Genomic DNA, 19913 nt, shown 5'->3' with positions numbered 1-19913 from the left:
TTATACATGATATATATGGTTTAGAATTTAATTGGATTTAGGCTCTTCGATTTTTGCATCCAATAATTCACTTGCCACAAAAAAAAAAAAAAAAAAAAAAAAAATTAGACATATGACACAAAATTAGACTTCAATTGAAATCCAATTAGAATTCAATTTTTACACTTAATAATTCACTTGGCACAAAAACTAAAAATTAGATAGGACACATGGCGCAAAATTGAGAACTCATTTAAAATCTAATTGATTTTTTTTTTTTTGAGCTTTATCTTTTAATATATACTAGCTTGTAACCCTATACATATGCAATGATAAACTTAAAAGATGTACATTAAGACGTAATTCCTACATATATAATTTGTGAGAAGTAGGGGTGTGCATGGGTCGGGTTGAGGGAATTTTTTGACCCGACCCACCATGGTGGGTAAAAAAAAATTCGACCCAATCCAACCCATCACATAAATCTAGCCCAACCCACATGGGTCAGGTTGGGTCAGGTTGAACCCATGGGTTTGAAATTTTTTATTTATTATTATTAAATTGAGTAGAAAAAAAATATAAATATTAATATATTAAAAAAACCCAAAGATTAGTATCGATGTAATTCCTTAAGGGCAAACAACACCAATAACTAAACAACAATAATAATTTACTAGAGTTTGTGTGAATTAATTGGCTTTTATATAGGATAGGAAGAGCTGGTTATTTTAAAAAATTTATTAATTATATAATACATATTATATATATAATTAGTATTAGTAAGAGGAACTGAGGAAGTATTGCTCTACAACTGGTTTTTTTTTTTTTTAATTATTAAATATAATATAATATAATATAATATAATATATATATATATATATAAGTGCCCTGGTTTTAAAAAAAAATTATTAACTATATAATATATTTTAAATATATATTAAATATGGGTGGGTCGGTGGGTCGGGTCGGATTTGGCAGGTTTGTAATTTTATGACCCAAACCCAACCCGACCTGCTATTAAAAAAAATTTTGTAACCCAACCCAACCCACCAAGGCCTAAAAACCGACCCAACCCGGTGGGTCGGGTCGGGTTTGGCGAGTCGGTGGGTTTTATGCACACCCCTAGTGGGAAGTCAAAGAGTGGTACCCTTGTGGCCTAAAGAGCAGATGGGCCAAGTCCACTTTCAAACCAGGCCAAGCCCAACCGAGATGTCCAATATTTTTGAAGAGTGCCCCATGCTTAAGGAGGTACCAAAGAGGGTGCCCCCATCCGAATAAAGAGCCAGAGAGCCGAAGAGGGCCACAGTGGTTGATATAGGCCAAGGGCAAGGGAAGTTTACCCAATAAAGCAAGCATTACATCTGCATTAAATACACTGCAACAACCCAACCTACCACATTAATGGTAGAATGACACCTAAATAGGGCTCACAACAACCTGTATCTCACTCAGCCACCACTAGTAAGGTAAGGATAGGACAAGTATTTAAGGGAAATTCGGTAGCCCTTTAAGTGTAAGGCTAGGATGGAAACAGACTGGCTATAAAAAGGGAAAGATCCCAAGTGAACAAGTTTTGGAAAAAATAGAAACTAGAATCCATAGAACTTTAACTATAAAGCTCTTGCAAGTGTATAAGTGATCCTCGACCAGCCTGAGGAAATAGATAAATAAGAAATTTGATCTTTTTCTATATCCTTATTGTTGAATAATCTCATATTCACCTTTTTTCTTTTATCACCCAAACTGGTAAGTTAAGAAGCCCAAGCGCTCGCCCGCATACCCATCTCTAAAAATGAATTATATCGGGCATGAACGAAAGCCCAAGAGTTCCTCGGTTTTTACCTGTACAATTGGCATCATCTGTGGAAAGGCCACCTTGAATTCTTGCGTACCAATTGGAGAGATCAAAGAATGGTAGATCCAGAGAGAAGTGGAACTGTGGCTTTTGTACTCGGATTTCAGCCCGCGTTTGACATTGTCCCCCAACCGTTGAGGGTTTTTCACTTGGCGACACATGTTTGGTGCAAAATGCATAAAGTGTGTAAGAATGTGTACAACACTAGGGAGGGTGAGCAAAGGCCAACGACTCACCAAACTTATCCATCATCCCCTAGGTATTATCATAACCTTCACCTATACTATCCCACTCGTTGGGCTTACACACCCAGTTCGCACCCCCCACGAAGAAATATCTACTTTTCCAATAACGATTGGAATTGGACATGTTAGATACAAGTTTCAGGGTCGACTTTCTAACAACAAAATTGTAAAAGCCCTTCAATGCTAAGATCTCCTAGGGCTTGTAACAATAAAAGAACTTGTCAAGGGAAAGTCCCCTACGATTTCCACTCATTTGGCCCCACAACATTTTAGCCCCAATAAATACCCTCCAAGCGTTTGGGGCTATTTGGCAAATGGAGATATCTAAATGATCTGCCAACTGATGATGGATTTCACTAAGAGGCAACCTCAACCCTACAATGAAGGCTACCTCAAAGAAACTAGTATCCTTTGTGTCTCCTGTATAACACTTCTCCCCTTTATAAGCCTTCTTTATGGGGATATTGTCGGGTATTCGGAAAAATGGACGAAGCCTTCCAAAGACTTTGTTAGTCATCTTTGAGAGGAAGTCATTCACCAACTAGATTGGTGGGAGGACGAATCCCCTGAAATCTTCTCTCGACGTTTGTCTTGCTTTAAAGGATAGGGAGGTTCATAAATGGTTGTGGTTAGTCATTAGAAGTTAGTAGGCTTCAGTTGTTTAGTCACTGATAAATGAGAACAGTCACCAACGAGTCCCATCGTAATGACTGGGCATTAAGTGTCATGAGCTTATGAGAGAGGGTCTCGGGAGCAACTTGATTGGATGACATGGAAGCAACATCCAATCTGGCTCGCTTGGATTCCCTTTCTAACAAGGAAAGGTCCTCCTCCCTGGGCCATTTATTTGTCCTTTGAGGACGAATTGGCCGATGGATCCTTTTCGTGAGGGCTATTTTGGTTGTCAGCCACAGACTCATACATCGAAGGGCAGACCTCATTATCGCCCAACTCCAAATGGGCAAACAACGTTCTTTCACTCATCGCTTCACTGTCTGACATCCTTACCTACAAGCGACAAATAAATATTAAGCATCTACCGATACGATGACCAAGCGTTAAACTGATGACTGATTAAAGTTCAAATAAAATAAAAATAAAAAGCTTACTTGGTAACACTGACGGTTGAAAGGGGGAGCGACGGATGGTTCTAAAGAGTGACAGGTAAACTTGAGAGGCCGATGAACAAACAAGAGCTCCGTTGAATGCAAGAAAGTAAAAATAATGAACAGAAAAGTCAGTAAGGGCATTGGACTATTTATAAGGCTAAGAGACATGAGAAACAAAGCGACGCAACTATTCTAATCACCCAATCAGAGACTGCCATGTGTCACCTAGCCTCCATAAAAGACCTTTTTACCCCTATAGATGGCGCAAACCCCAACGCAAAATAATTAATGACCATGAAACATCTTGGTATACTCCATGACCCATTAGTTATCCCGACGAACAATAGAGTAGGGGGCAGCTGATGGGTGTATTTTTGAACACAAAAATTTTCTAACTCTTTTAACTGTCAGGCTAGAAGATCCGTCAGGCTTTAAGTCCTCTATCAATGTAGAAACGTCCATCGGGCTTGAATCCTATTTTGACCACAAGGGCACCTTTCTTACCATCACCCCAGTAACCCGTTAAGCCCAAAAATAAACTAGCAAGACAATGAGCATACTGACAAATTAGTGAGTATACCGACAAGATAACAAGCATATTGACAGGTAATGATGAACACCAACAAATTGGTAAGCATACTGATGGGATGACGAGCATACCAACGGGTAAGAACACTTGCCCTCCATGATATTTGTGTATTCCCCACTCATGCATCCCTATATGGAAAGAACTTGCACACCATGTCCAAAGACCTTACTACACGTTCATATCTTCCTAGTATGGGAAGAAAAGCCCTAAGATCTCGAGGCCTTAACTCCAAATCTTCTCTATAGGTTCTTTGTTCTCTTGTTTTTCAGGTACTCCAATTGGCACAAGTATGGACAATCAATTCACTAACGATTTTGTGCATCATCAATGAGAAAGGCATTCCTATCTCAACTGATGTTTGAAATTGCTGGGCTGGATTTTCCCTCCTACAAGCCTTTTTTTAGTCAAAGAGCACAATGTTGTATGTAATATGCTAAAAGTAAGTTTTTTTTTTTTTTTTTTTTTTTTTTTTTTTTTTTTTTTTTTTTTTTTTTTTTTTTTTTTTTTTTTTTTTTTTTTTTTTTTTTTTTTTTTTTTTTTTTTTTTTTTTTTTTTTTTTTNTATATATATATATATATATATTGCACATGAATAAGTCATTTGCTTCTTTAAATTCCAAATTTTCACTTATGAGTCACATCAAAAGATTTTTAGTAATTAGGCAAACCTTAAGTATAGCTCATGTGAATAATGATATTTATGTTAAAATCATAAATGATCAAAATTTAATATTTTTAAAACTATACTATGAACATATATCACCTAAAGCTTCATTTTTATTATGTCATGTCATTTTTAATTAATTATTTTTTTTAGGCTACAAAAATGATATGACATCATTTTATTTGACAAACTAAATAAGTATGACAAGTTTATGTGGCACTGAACGAAAAATTTAGACGGTAGAGCCGTTGATGCAAACAGAATAGAATTTTAGAGTGTAAAATTCAAACACTCTTAAACTTTAGGGGCACAATTTACAATTCAACTAAAAATTTATATATAATGAACAATTATTATACTTAATTATTAGGGCTCTAAATGATGAATTGGTCTTAACAATGTTTTAATATTGTACTATAGATATAAATATAAAAAGAAGATATTTGTCAAACTTTCGTATTTTAAGATAGGTGCATGAACTTTAAAGTGATTGACTCCATTGAAAGATGAACTAGGAGTGGCGTGCATTTTACTCATTTTGATTAAGAATGGCATAAATTAAACCTTTACTTATTTTTCTTTTCTTTTGGGTAACAAGCCAAGAATATAATACATATATATATATATAGTCCTGGTTGTGGAAGAATTGCAGAACTCGTCGTCAATGAGTGTTTCGTGCCGCCCATACACGTGGGGCCCACGTGATCAATGGCCAATAACCAAACGAGAAGATTTTTAAAAGGAAGCAAGAAGTTTGATTTTTGTGAGCCAAAACTAAAATACGGGATAAAGTAAAACTTGTCACAAACAATATATAGTATTTTTTATGCTGTCATTTTAGTTGACATGATTGATATTCTTTAATAGGGTTACAATTTTTTTTTAAATAATTAAATTTAATACTACTATTTCAAGAAGAAAAATTAATATAATTATAGGTTTAATTTAATTAAAAAAAATCTATTATATAATTTTTTTTTTCTATTATATTACAAGGCAATTAATGACACACTCAATTTCACATTCACATGATTTTTTTAGATAAAAATTTCACAGTATATTGAAATGATTCGAACATGAATAATAAATATCGGACAATCAAAAATATTATAGTTAAAAACTTTTTTATAACCGCTGGCTAATATAATGAATGAATTTTTTTTTCCAGATAATAATTAAAAAAATAATTTTAATGGTAAGTTAAAATGAGAATAGTGAATAATTGTCACATCAATCATTTTTAATCCTAATAAGTTTGCTAAATGGTTCTTAAGATATAATAATATAAATATTTCATAAATTATCAAGGGACTGATGGAAGGCATATGCTGAATCACTCTAATGGGTCTGCTTTCTCATGGTGAGTTACCGAGGTCAAGGAAAAATTTAAGATAGAGTTGATTTTCTTTCATAAAGGTTAATTGAGAGGAAAGAAAGCCCAATTATCTTTTATTTTTCTTTCTTTTCTATTTTTTTAACAAAAAATATTTTGTTTCTTTTGGGTTAAAATACTTTTCTTTTACTTATAATTATGAATTTATGATAATGTTCACCAAAATTATAGATTAGTTGTTGGTGTTGTGGTTATGGCAATAGCAATGGAGGTGATGATAGAGGTGGTTGTGATAGCGTGGAGTAGTAGTAGCAAGGATGTTAAAATGGGATCCTATCTAGGATTGTTGAAAGGATATTCAAGATCAGGTGATAAGGTTGAATATTTACAAACTCTTATAATCAGCTACTAAGCTACTAATAATATAAATATTTTTTAAATTTCATAAATAGTGAATAATTGTCACATCAATCATTTTTAATCCTAATAAATTTGCTAAATGATTATTAAGATATCATGATATCTATGAGATCTGAATTCAAATTTCTTGTGAGCATCTTGTAGTTACTCTCAAAAAATTACTCATTATAATAACATGGTGTGAGAGACTAGGGAATAGAATAATATATTCGAACGAATAGTAAAATGATTTTAAAAAATTAAAATAAAGAGACAAGCAAGACACCACAAAAATACTATAAAAAAAGAAAAAAAAGGAAACAAAGCCTGGCCATTCAAGACCACAAAGGAAAGATGCAAAGATTCTATTGAAAGGTCCGCGTGTAACACTCCTCACCATGAGATGAGAATGGAATGTGTAACAAAGACGACGTGGCACTTAGTAAAGAAAAAATATCCATCCCGAAAATAAAGTTGATAAATCCCCAGGGGTGCCCCCACCACGTGTCCTCCATTGTGGGGCCCCAAAAAAGAGTGAAGCAAAATCAAACAGAGCAGCGCTGCACCACTTATCTGAAAAACTTGAGTCACAAGGGAAAAATCAAAAACCGTGGCGCTAAGAGAGCCACGTCAGTCGTAACTACCAGAAGGCCAATGACGGCCCACCATTTGATCTGACTCTCTCTCTCTCTCTCTCCTGAGATATTTTTCCCGGTTTTCGCGGCTCTGATTTAATCCTCACAATATTCCAAAGCCTCGTTTTTTATTTATTTATTTCATTATTTGAGATATTTTGTTTTTCTAGATAGAGGTACTCGCTAAGATTTTAGTAGTATAAACTCTTTTTCTTTGCTTTCTCGCTTTGTTCACTTTGCTTTCTGGCTTTGCCTGCTTGCTTCTTCGCATTGCTACCGTCTTGTTGGTAGTGTGTTTTTCTTTGTTTGTTGAGAAATTAGGGTTTTGTTTGTATGAGGATGGGTGAAGAAGAAGTGGTGGTGAGTGGTGAGGAAGAGGTGGAGTCGGAGGAGAGGCGAAGAAATGAGGTGGCGCCTCCGAGGGTGGCGCTCAGGATTCTGCTGGTCGAAGCAGACGATTCTACTCGACAAATTATCGCCGCGCTCCTCCGCAAATGCAGTTACAAAGGTCACTTCTTTCACTCTTCCCGATTTCGTTTTCTGTTTTTCATTTTCTTTCACCTGCACCCAAAAAATAAAAAAATTATGTTCAATTTTTTTTTTTTCTTCATTATGTTCGTGACAGTTTCTGTCAAATTTAACTAAAAAGAAATTTTTTTTTGAACAGACAAAACTTTTGATTTTTTTTTGTTTTTGTTTGTTTACCAATAAATTAGGGAGACATTGTTTTGTTATTGAAGTTTAGCGACACAACTGCACTGAAGATTTGAAGAGGCTAGATAATTGTGGTGATTTTTTGTAGCTAAATTTAGATGGTTAGTGTTTACTGTGCTTAACTGATGGGTTAGTGACTAGTAATGATTGAGGATTAAGTGAGTTTCTTGGCTGTTCGGAAAGTAATCCCGCCACTTTGAGATACGTAGCGCGTTAGCTTATTTGCTTATGTACAGTTAGCGTTCGCGTTTAGCGCGCTTTAGGAAACTTATATGCACATTTTGTGGTATATATCTTATTGTACCTAAGCGAATGGTGTCATAGCAATGTGGGGTTTGCAAATAAACACCTACATGATCGATCATCTAAAATTGAAACATGAATCGGTAGATTAGATACTGTCTTGGCCCCCTTTACAAAAATTGGCTTTTGTTCATCAACTGCGTTTAATTTACTTGGAATTCAGACAATTTAATTCAGCTTATTGCAGTTCGTCTTTATTTTGTATGCTTATCACATCTAGCAAAGATTGTTGAAGATATGAGATCTTCACTTTCAACAGATCACTGTTTTGAAACTTAACATAAACTGTATTTTTTTTTTTTCAAACAGTTGCTGCAGTTTCTGATGGATTAAAGGCATGGGAGACGTTAAAGGGGAGACCCCATAACATAGATCTTGTATTAACCGAAGTGGAGCTTCCATCAATATCCGGATTTGCACTTCTTACTTTAATCATGGAGCATGACGTTTGCAAAAACATTCCTGTTATAAGTATGTTAGAATGACTATACTTTTGCTCCATTTTATTATCTTCATTTTGAATCATGTATGAAGCTAAATTTATTAACATCTATTCTCATGGGAATGCAGTGATGTCTTCGAATGATTCAATTAGCATGGTATTGAAATGCATGTTTAAAGGTGCAGCTGACTTTCTCATAAAGCCTGTCCGGAAGAATGAGCTAAGGAACCTTTGGCAGCATGTATGGAGAAGGCAAACTGTATGTTTCTACATTTTTTACTTTGCTTAATATTTTTGCATTCGTTCTGTTTCTTTGTTTTATTGTGGCATAGAAATCAACTTATAATTTTTTTTTTTTTTTTATTAATTCCTTTTTTACAGCTGACTGGTGGTGGATATGTTTGTCAAAAAATTGAAGCCTCTTCTGAAAATAATGCCGCAAGCAATCATTCAAGTGATTGTTATGTTTATACACAGAAAAATATCGAATGCAGTGAGAAAGGGAGTGATGCCCAAGTAAGCACCTTTTCATGTTGTAGTCATTCTTAAAAAAGATTAATAATAATAATAATAAAGCATTGTAACATGTATGCTGTGCATTGTGAGGGAAGTATTGTTTTCAGTTAATAGATATACACATTTATGTTGGCATTTAGAACTTTCTCGGATGTCAGCCTCCTTTGAGTGTGTTACAACTAAAGAACGTATTAAGAATCACCATTCCAACTAGCTAACCATCAACTGTTTTCCCCCTTTCATTTTGTTTGTAGACTCCCACAGATTGTACAGTTGACATGAAAATAAATAAGTTGTTAGAATAGAGTATCCAGGATCCATGGAACAAGCACATGTAAGGCCACTTGTAGCTTGGGAAAAGTTTCTTTTTCCATAGTAGATTAGCTTCATTAAGTTTTACATAGAGACTGCATGTTTTGCCACCTCTCGTGCAGAGCTCTTGTACAACACCTTACTTGGAAGCTGAGAGTGCATATGTGCAAAATATGCAGGGTCTTTCACAGATGAAATGTGGGAGTACGTCAAATTTGAGCAATAGTCATATGGACAAGCATGGAGGGTGTGCTAATATATATATATATATATATAGAATTAATATTAACAATGGGGAAATCTGACAAGCTATTTACTGCAGAAACATCAAATAGATTGGGATCAGAGGTTGCGCCCTTTGAAGAAGCTGATGACTCAACTGCATTGAGATTGAAGGAAAATGCTTGTGCTAAACCAATGAGTCAAAATGAGGGTGCGCCAGCAGAAAGTAATAGAGGCAATGCTAATATTGCTAGTGAGATTCATGGCTGCAATGATAAACTGTATGAACCTTCTAGCGGAGCTATTGACTTGATTGGCACATTTGATAATCACAATAAGTGCACTGCTGGGAACTCTAGTTATACTGATGGAGGCACAAGTAAGTTAGAATTTGATCCACATTTGGAGCTTTCTTTGAGAAGAACTTGCATGAGTACTTCAAATTATCAAGGGACTGATGGAAGGCATATGCTGAATCACTCTAATGGGTCTGCTTTCTCATGGTGAGTTACCGAGGTCAAGGAAAAATTTAAGATAGAGTTGATTTTCTTTCTTAAAGGTTAATTGAGAGGAAAGAAAGCCCAATTATCTTTTATTTTTCTTTCTTTTCTATTTTTTTAACAAAAAATATTTTGTTTCTTCTGGGTTAAAATACTTTTCTTTTACTTATAATTATGAATTTATGATAATGTTCACCAAAATTATAGATTAGTTGTTGGTGTTGTGGTTATGGCAATAGCAATGGAGGTGATGATAGAGGTGGTTGTGATAGCATGGAGTAGTAGTAGCAAGGATGTTAAAATGGGATCCTATCTAGGATTGTTGAAAGGATATTCAAGATCAGGTGGTAAGGTTGAATATTGGATTTTAAGATTTTACAAACTCTTATAATCAGCTACTAAGCTACTAATAATATAAATATTTCATAAATTTTTAAGAAGTCTAAAAAATGCTTAAAAGTAGTAAGTTTAGCACATAACATTATGTTTCAAACTAATGAGCTATACACTGTCAAAGTTTCATCATGGAATTTCTGATCAAACCAATTATTCTTTCTGCAGGTATAATAGTAGTAAGATGCTGCAACCCCTTCCCCCAATACTGTCCAGCAATTGTACCAAAGCCAAGGAGGATGCAAGTGAAACCCATGAACTGTCATCCAATCAACTCTCTGGACATACCAATGGTACTTTTCCTCAGCATGATGCTACATTGAGTAATAGTATGGAAAATATCACGAGTTTGCTCATTGGTCAATCTGGACAAGCTGAGCTACAGTTTCCAAGTCATCAGCTTGGGATGATTCCTGTACCAGGGGTAAGGTATGATAATATATGTGCTGGCTACGGGCATTTGTTTCCATCCATGCTTCATACTCAACCTGGTCTACCCCCTGTGTGGAGTCCCAAATCAACCTGCCAGCAAGATCAGTCTCCCCTCATTTCAAGTACTTCGGTTCAATCGAATCCTGAAATTCACAGCTCAGAACAAGGTTATCACTGCTCCAATGAGACTACCAACAATTCCATTCACCAAGCTGAGCATGAGGAGAATGATTTGGAGCCTGCGGAGGAACATGGACATGGTTCTTCCACTGCTGGTCAGACAACTAATAGTAGTTTATGCAATGGTGCTGTAGATCATATTAATGGTGTTGCATATGGGAACAGCTCCACTAGGAGGGATGAGAATGCCACTGCCCCGGAGAGTTTGAGCGAAAGCGGTCACTCTATTCATGATGGATCTATAGGACTGGACTCTTCTCGCTCTAGCCAGAGAGAAGCAGCTCTCACAAAGTTCCGACTGAAGCGAAAAGATCGGTGCTATGAGAAAAAGGTACTAACTTCTTTCTATATTTGATTCATCTGAGGTTGGATTCATGATCTCCTATATTCCAGTTTTATGCAGAAATTGATGTCTGCTCCAATGCAGCTATGTGTTTGCTTTCACCATCCAGAATACATGCTGCTTCCCCAATTCCTTTTCTGTTCTATGCATGGTCATGAATGTATTCTTCTAACAGTTATGGCCGTGATTCTTGATCCTGTATTAAGTTGCATTAGTGGTTTCAACTAGCTTTGAAGCTCCAATTAAGTCCTTACACAGATCCCATGAACCTAGTTTCAGAGACCCATCATGGCTCATCTGCTAAGAATGATGCACACACTTTAGTTGCTTGTGTTGAAAATACTAAAATCACACACTAACTTGAATTTAATTTAAATCTTCTTGCTCAGGTCCGATATCACAGCCGGAAAAGACTGGCAGAGCAACGTCCTCGAGTGAAAGGACAGTTTGTACGCCAGCTGCAAACTGACCCTCTGGTTGGTAATGTTGGTTGTTGAGGGTGGTTTATGAAATTCATTGATGCCTGGCTTTGTTGTTGCCTGTCAACATGGGTTTCTCACAGTTTGCCAGTGGATATTGATTATCGCTGCTAAAAAGAGTTCAGTATCTGGCGTGGGATCTTGTATATCTTGCAGAAGCTAAATAGGAGTCTCTTTAGTGTTCATAGGGTTTTGACTATAATTTTTGCGTGAACTGAAGAAGGTAGTTTTTGTAATTAGGTAGTGGGGTTCCAGAGTTTTTGATTTCAACTCTTGTTAGTATTTTCTCATGCCTATCGGATAGCAGCGTAGAGAAGACTTGTATGATAATTTGCATTAACAGGTTGGACAAAAGTTGATATTCTGAGAGTTATAGCGAAGTTTGCTATTATATGATACTTGGCTTCCATCTTCTCAGCCGCTAACAAAAGGATATTTTTTTGGTGTTTTTTTGGTCCATTGTTGCATCAAGGACCTGCTTGGTCGCCCATCTTAAAAATATGTCTGGTGTTCTAAATACAAAAGGTAGTGGGTCGCATTTAAAAAATCTTGTTTGGCTAGGTGTTTTTCAACTGATGAAGTAAATTATTGGTTTTATTTTCTCATGCCTATCGGATAGCAGCGTAGAGAAGACTTGTATGATAATTTGCATTAACAGGTTGGACAAAAGTTGATATTCTGAGAGTTATAGCGAAGTTTGCTATTATATGATACTTGGCTTCCATCTTCTCAGCCGCTAACAAAAGGATATTTTTTTGGTGTTTTTTTGGTCCATTGTTGCATCAAGGACCTGCTTGGTCGCCCATCTTAAAAATATGTCTGGTGTTCTAAATACAAAAGGTAGTGGGTCGCATTTAAAAAATCTTGTTTGGCTAGGTGTTTTTCAACTGATGAAGTAAATTATTGGTTCTTGAAGTTAGAGGTTTACATTTTGGCCCTTTAAGTTTCAAAATTTTGATTTTAGCCTTTCATATTTGATTCTTTTTTTTTTTATTGGCCTTACCATTTATTTTTGTTGGTAATCTAATCGTTAAACGTCTTTCATGTTTAACCATTTCATAAAATACTAGCTCTAAAATGTTGTGGATTTTATGTATTTTGAGTTGGATATTCAATTGGCAACACTACATCCTTTTTAAGTGCATCTAGATAACTGGTGTAATACAATTTATTGTTTTGAGTATATATCAAATATCATGGTACCCTAACTATTGCATTCTAGTGGCCTACCCCTTGGTTACTTATGTACCTACTTAGCTTGTTGACATAGTAAGCTATGTCTAATCGATGCAGTTCCTTATGTACATTGGATTGACAATTATCCAAGAATACTCTAATTGAGATATACCTTTGCCATTATTTTGTGTTCAATATAGATATAGATTTACATCTACATGTGTTCTTGTAGGATTTTCATCATATGTCCTGAATTTGTAGTACTTAATATAGTGTGATTGAGAAAAGTTCATTAGATGTTCTTGAAATCTTCATTCTTATTATGATATCTACAACACCTAAATCTTAATGTCAAATTTAATGGTCAACATCATTTTGGTAAATTTTTAACAATATAATTATTGCTACCTAAAATGAGCATATCATCAAAATAACGGCACACAATGATATAGCTATTTGTGGTATCTTGACATATATACATTTGTAACATTAGTTTATTCTAAATCCATTTGACATTATTGCATTGTCAAATATTTCTTTAGAGCTTGCTTTAATCCATACACAGACTTAACAAGCCTACAAATTTTCTTTTCTTACCTAGGAACAATGAATCTCTCTAATTGTTCCATATAGATTTCACTATTCAATTCACCATTTAAGAATGCAATTTTGACATTCATTTGATGTATCTCTAGATTATGCAAAGCTGCAATATCCATTAAAATACAAATGGATATTATTCTTATAACTAGTGAGAAGTGTCCCTTTGCTAAAGCAATGGACTTTTTCAATAATTCCGAGACAAAATAACTTAAGGGAAATGGAAGTTATCGTCTTTGCGTTTATCATTATTGACTAGTGACATCCATCCAACATTAAATAGTGAATGACCATCACAGCAGTTAGGATGACAAAATTAGGTATTTGACTCTTCCTCCTATTTTCTTAAGGCATAGTCAATTTGACAGGGATATCACCACCATTCCCCATTTTTTTTCCAATGGAATGGGTTCGTCCCTCTTATAAATAGCTCCCCATCTCTGTGAAAATTAAAGATCATGGACAATGGAGAGACAAAGCAAAGAGAGAAAAACCAAGAAGAGAAACTACTTGATATACATCATACGAATCGTACGGGTTGAGTGAGAGAGAGAGGCAAATCATCTTGATCTGAGTTTGAGGGTTTTTGGGTTTTATATATTTGTGGTTTCCTTTGTACCAAAAACAAGTATATTGTATTGAGTTAATATTTTACCCACTACAAATGTTATTTCTTCACATTTCTGTCTCCTTTTTTTTGGTTAATATTAAATATTCCGTATTTTTTATTCAAGAATCTAATTTTTGCTTCAAAGGTTGCTTATATAAAGGAGAACATAGTCCTTGCAGATATGAAACGATGAGATTGTAAAATACCGTCCGGCAATGAGCCTTTGCTGCGGCTTAATTGAATCCATGGTGCTTGTCATCATTAACAAAGAAAATCAAGGGAGATAGTAAAATTGTTTTTATATTTTTACTCTTGAGTATCATTAATCAAGTCATGGCCTATTATTCTGAATCTTATTTGCAATACATCGGATTGTCCACCATGAGAGAATTTTGTCACTAGCATTTTGTTTTATTGTTATAAAGAATTGACCAAAATGCTAATTGTCACTATTGAACATGAATTAGGTAGTGTATGCATATATAATTGATATTATAAAACTAAAATTTGTGACAAATAAAGGGGTTTTGATGGCCAGCTTTCAGTCAGCTTCGTGGAAAGGAACAAGGAGTTCGATTGTGGGTAGGCGGCATGTACATCAACTGAATCGATTATGACAATCGATTTTGTTTTAATTGAGTGAATGCTTGATGCATTGTATATGAGCATTGTTTAAATCATATTATTTTAGAATTTACGGTGTGATTCAAATAATATGATGTTTGCTCTATAATGTTTATAACAGACTCTATTTCTTTGAAGCAAATCCAGATCAAATAACACAAGGGACAGTGGCGGAGCCACTTGATGACAAAATTTTTTTTAAAAATAATTTTTATTTGAAAATATCCTAAAAAATTTTAAAATAACTTTATCATTTTGTCCTCTCATACCTGATAATATACATATATATTTAAGAAAGTGAAAAAAAAAACTTAATTTTCATTTAAATGAAATACAATCCATAAATACATATGTCAACAACTTTCAATAATTAAACATTCATCATCTTTAAGATGAACACATAAGTTTTTTAACAATCTGCTCAACAAATAAAAGGGAAAAAATTGAGTTATGAAGTATTGCATATTACTATTTTACATTTCACACCCACACAAAAAAAAAATTATATATGGCCCCCTCAAAAATAAATTTCTAACTCCGCCATTGCAAGGGAGATGATATGGAAGAATAAATCATAGCAGGTCATGGGCTTAACCCGTCAGCCGAAGCTTGGGCTGACGAGTCAATCACGGGTAACGGACAGTCATGCTGACAGGACCAAGATAAACTGGGGCTGAAGGCTCCGGTTCTAACCGACGGTTATTCAAAGCTCCTTGGTTACTTGTATAGCGAGAAGGTGACGCCAACTTGGCTGGAGGGGAGAGAAAAGGCTGACGGTTTCAAGACCGACGGCTCTGTTGAAGATAAGACTTGGCCACCACACAAGGGAAGTTGCTTGTGTTCCACGCCCAGTATCAGAGTTCTATAAGGAAAGGATCCCGCAATCTACGCTTATGAGGATTCCTATAAGGAAAAGACTTCTACTCCAAGGAAGAGGGGTCCACTCTCCACTACTATAAAAACTTCAATACCCTCATAGGCCAAGGTACGCATAATTAACCCCTCTCTAGCACTCTAGAGTTGAAAGAAGTTCTAACTTGACCTTCGGAGGGTATTTGGCCGGCACCACACCGGTGCTCTTTGTTAGGTCTTTTTCTTTTTGTTGTGCAGGAGTCGTTTTGAGCGTACAAGCATCGTGCAATTCACTGGTGAGATTTTTCGGCATCATCAGGAGACATTGAAGAAGGGTGTGTCTTACATTCTCAGAAGTCAGAGGAACTAGGTTTGGGATAATTGGCCCCAGATTTGTTAAAAATTAAAAAGAAAGAACATAGAGTGATGCAAATTGTAAACTGAGAGAGAAAAAAATATAAGAAATGGTAAACATGATTTGGCAGGACGGTTTACATCCTTGGCAAAAAGCAAAAAGCCTATATGGCTAAATTTTTATAATGATGATTTGCGTTACAAAGAACCCAGTATAAGGAAAATATGAATACATTAAGCACGCTTAGTTGATAACCCTAAAACTATAGTAATCCATTGTATTACAAAACCATGATATTCTATAAAACCGTAATTTACACGTTTATGAAAATATCTTAATATATTCTAATATCTCCCTCAAACTCAATGTTGAGGCTTTACTTTGCCCAAAAAAAAAATGTTGAGGCTTTCCAAAAATTTGAGTTTGGAAGAAAGTCTTCAATGCCCATTGAATTAATTATGACTCACTAAGAAACCTTTAACATCGTCTAAAAGGAAGAAGCCCGGGAAGGCTGTGATGCACATAAAAAATGCTGAAGAACTCTAACACGAGAGCCCAAGTAGGCACCTATCCAACATGTGTATTGTGTGGAGCATGGAGAGTGTCATTAGGATAAATAAAACTGGAGTGAGGGCTCTGACCGCATGTGAGACACTGAGACAATGATTTTGAGAGGACCCAAATGGAGATATTAGGAGTGTGGGTATAGATCGGGTCCATATGGATATAAATTTCCAGGTGTGAGCTTTGATGTTGATGGTAGAAGTGTCGAAGGTTGATACATAACAAAGAATTTTGTCCTGACACCATGTTAAAACTAAAGAGAAAGAAGATAAAGTAATGTAGATAGTTAATTGAGAAATAGTAGAAGTAACATAAAATGAGAAAAAGTTAATATGATTTGGCCGACAGCTTACATTTGCAATATGAAGCCTAGACGATGATATGTTTACTATGATGAATTGTGTTACAAATAACCTAATATAGGATACATGTAAGAATATATTAGGCTTAATTCGTAACCTCGAAACCATAGTAATCCATGGTATTACAAAACTACAGTGTAGTACATGAAATTCTATAAAATCATGATTTCCACATTTTTGAAGTATCCTAAATTATTCTAACAATATTCACAATTCTTGTTCATGTCAATCATTAGAAAAGTTTTTCTTAATATTTGTACAATCACTCATATCACAACGATAAACACCTTAAATTTCTGTATGAAATTTCATTTGTCTAAGAGCCATACTAGAGATCCAAAAGTTTTCAAAACAAGATGAAGTGTTAAATTGTTATTGATATAACATCTTTTCACATGTATGAAGTATGAACCACTAACACCATTTTTATTAATTAGACAAACTTTTTTGGTCCCTATATTTTGACCATATTTTCAATTTGGTCCTCAATTTTTTATTTCATTTTGGTCATTGTTTTTTTGAACTTGCTTTCATTTTGATCCTTGTGTAAATGTTTTCTTTATGTTGTTAGATTATAAACAACCATAAAATAAATTCTAGGATCTTGAATTATCATGATTTCACAATTACACAAATTAATTATAAAGTTTACCTTGATCCATTGTTGAAATTTTCTTAAGATCAAGTTTTAGTATAAAAGACACTTAATTCTTACAGAATCGGTTTCTCTCTCTTGACCCACTTTTCTCTTTAACTATTCAGTGTATATGATGAGGTAGCTGAATATCTTTTTTATAGGTAGAGAGAGGATCAAATTCTTTGCATATATAACCTCCACTTGCCCATCAAAGTTAGAATTACTTAGGAAACTTACTTCTTTATTAACCAATGTTTTAAGGACATATAACTTCTTATTAAACTATGTCGAGGGTGAAATTGATGCCTCTAAATAAGATGTTGGGAAACCAAATCGAAACTCAATTATGGGCTCTTGAGATGACACCCAAAGGCTATCGATGTGAGAACAAGCCTACCCAAGCAAGGAAACAAAGGCTGCATTTAACAAATTAGCAACAAAAGCCCAACAAATAAAAAATACTTTACAATACTTAGTTAGTATATTAGTGGTCCTGTTCTGATAATTCAAAGGAAATAAATTCTCCAGTGGTAACGGTAATGTTTCACTTAAGTCCAAAGAGATAAACTGTCCAACAACAGGGGTAAAATTATATTGTCCAGCAATCAACAATTAGATAAATTTAAGCAAATTTTAGGTCCTTATGTGTCTCATTCAAGAGGAATTTATTGTGCTTTTAGCTATTATTAGATTAATGTGAGGGAAGAGTTCGATCGTTACGAATACATCATATTCTTCTATAGTAAAATAAAAAGTAAACATCAAAGGTTCCATAGGAAAAAGAAAAGGAGAATTAATTGGCATGGTGTGAAGGGAGAGGAAGATCCCCAGCTCAATGCAGCAAATATTTAGCTAAAATTTTTGGTGAGTGTGTGTTTATAAGGCATGGATGAGCGGAATGAGGCCTGTCTTTTGAGTGAGTGGTATGGGAGAGATGTTAGACTGAAGTCTTTTATGAGTAATGGTTTGTTTGTGACTTACTAGAAGACATTTATGAGTTGCGGTAGTGTAAGGGAGAGGAAAAGGATGTATGAGGTTAGATGAATGTGGGCTGAAAGGGATGAGTAATGAGCTTCAAGAGAGCTAAATTGCTAGCAAAATGGCAAATATATCAGAGGTTTCAGGGGGAGTAGTCTGTCCCTGTGGGCTGAGATGCTTATCTATTTATAATGGAGCTTTGGGGAAGCATTAATTAACGTAAGTCCAAAAAAGGTAGGGTTAATCAGAGGTGGAGAACCAGGGTTGTAGGGTTAATCAGAGGTGGAGAACCAGGGTTAATCTTCCTGGGATTTTTTGGTCAGAAGTAGAAGGCTTGCTTTATGGGCTGCTTTGCTTCTTTGGGTGGTGATGGGATTAAATGTCAGGATTTTTGAGGCTGAGTTTAATCAATGTGATTGGGGTGTGTATCAAGAGCAAATGCTAAAGCCGCAACTGAGATTTAGACTCCCAAGAAGTAAGATTCAACACCCCAAGACAGGTGTCAAGTTCTAAGCCTACTTCAGGGGGTTCCACTAAAGATCTCCTTATGCCCTCCAAACCACATGTTCCCAATTTTTTCCCCTTTTAGGATTCATGGGCTTGGCACATGAATCACATCTTGAACGTTTTTAACATTTATAGTAACAATTTGTTGAAATTTGGATATTTTAGTTTCAGCTCCCCTTCCATTGAAGGTGTAGTCTTGAGGAAGATGATGGAGTCCCATCATCTTTTAGACTTCAGCTGATATGGCAGCCCTTGGGCACTGTTCACGTCAGGCAGGGGGTGACAGAAAATTGATGGGGCAGCCCTTAGACCATTCTTAAAGGCTTGGTTCCCTTGTATGAGTCCCTAGTTGCTCCTTTTTGGTTAGGGATGAACAAGGGCTGTTTGCCCACTCTCAATTCCTTTGCCTCTTGCTAGTGTTTTTTGCTTGGGCTTGCTCACATGGGCTGGTTCCCTTGGGCTGGGTTGTGTGTACATGCTTGCCATGGGTTTTCATTCCTCATGGACTTTTATTAGTAAATATTTTTGGGTTCTTCATAAATACTTGCAATGGGTCCTTAGGCAATTAGTTATAATGTTTGAAACAATAGGACAAGTTTCAAAATACTTTTATAAATAATATTCACTTTGATGAATTCCTTTTTTTTTTTTTTTTTTTTTTTTTTTGCGTCACCAATCTTTCATAGAACGGTTACTTAGAACCGTCGCCTGTTGCGCCGACCGGCGCACTAATCCTTCCCACAGACGGCGCCAATTGTAGGGTCAGCTTTTGTTGCCTAAGCCCAAAAGAGATTGGTTATAGGCCCAACGAGCCCAGAACAATGAATTTGTAGAGAGTGGGTTGAAGGTTTAGGCGCTGACCGGCGTTTACGAAGCGTGAACACCTTTTTCTTTTATTGAAAAAATACTTAAAACAATTTATAGCTGGGGGACGCTCCTCGGCCCATGGCCGAGGAGGCTTTTTCCCTCTCCAAAAACCCCCCCTTACATTTTGCTCACGGTTCT

The 19913-nt window shown here is 35.5% G+C and overlaps 1 protein-coding gene across 1 annotated transcript; it reads left to right on the top strand.

Annotated features, from left to right (window-relative positions):
- The first annotated feature begins 6960 nt into the window (after positions 1-6960).
- On the top strand, positions 6961-12039 carry LOC112004762 (two-component response regulator-like PRR95). Its single transcript, XM_065760157.1, has 8 exons — positions 6961-7315; positions 8134-8295; positions 8395-8525; positions 8648-8782; positions 9217-9345; positions 9404-9819; positions 10378-11152; positions 11554-12039. Exons 1-8 carry the CDS (start codon positions 7141-7143, stop codon positions 11659-11661), a joined length of 2031 nt encoding a protein of 676 aa, XP_065616229.1. The 5' UTR covers positions 6961-7140; the 3' UTR covers positions 11662-12039.
- The last annotated feature ends 7874 nt before the right edge of the window (positions 12040-19913 follow it).

The sequence above is a fragment of the Quercus suber genome, unplaced genomic scaffold (assembly GCF_002906115.3).
Source record: "Quercus suber isolate HL8 unplaced genomic scaffold, Cork oak 2.0 scaffold_355, whole genome shotgun sequence".
Lineage (NCBI taxonomy): Eukaryota > Viridiplantae > Streptophyta > Magnoliopsida > Fagales > Fagaceae > Quercus > Quercus suber.
This window is presented reverse-complemented; position numbering and strand designations above follow the sequence as displayed.

Excerpts from the sequence above, each read along its gene's own strand:
- LOC112004762 (XM_065760157.1), top strand. The coding sequence starts at position 7,141 with ATGAGGATGGGTGAAGAAGAAGTGGTGGTGAGTGGTGAGGAAGAGGTG. Across the intron at positions 8,526-8,647 it reads ATGTATGGAGAAGGCAAACT|CTGACTGGTGGTGGATATGT; the intron begins GTATGTTTCTAC and ends CCTTTTTTACAG. Across the intron at positions 9,346-9,403 it reads TGGACAAGCATGGAGGGTGT|CTATTTACTGCAGAAACATC; the intron begins GCTAATATATAT and ends AAATCTGACAAG.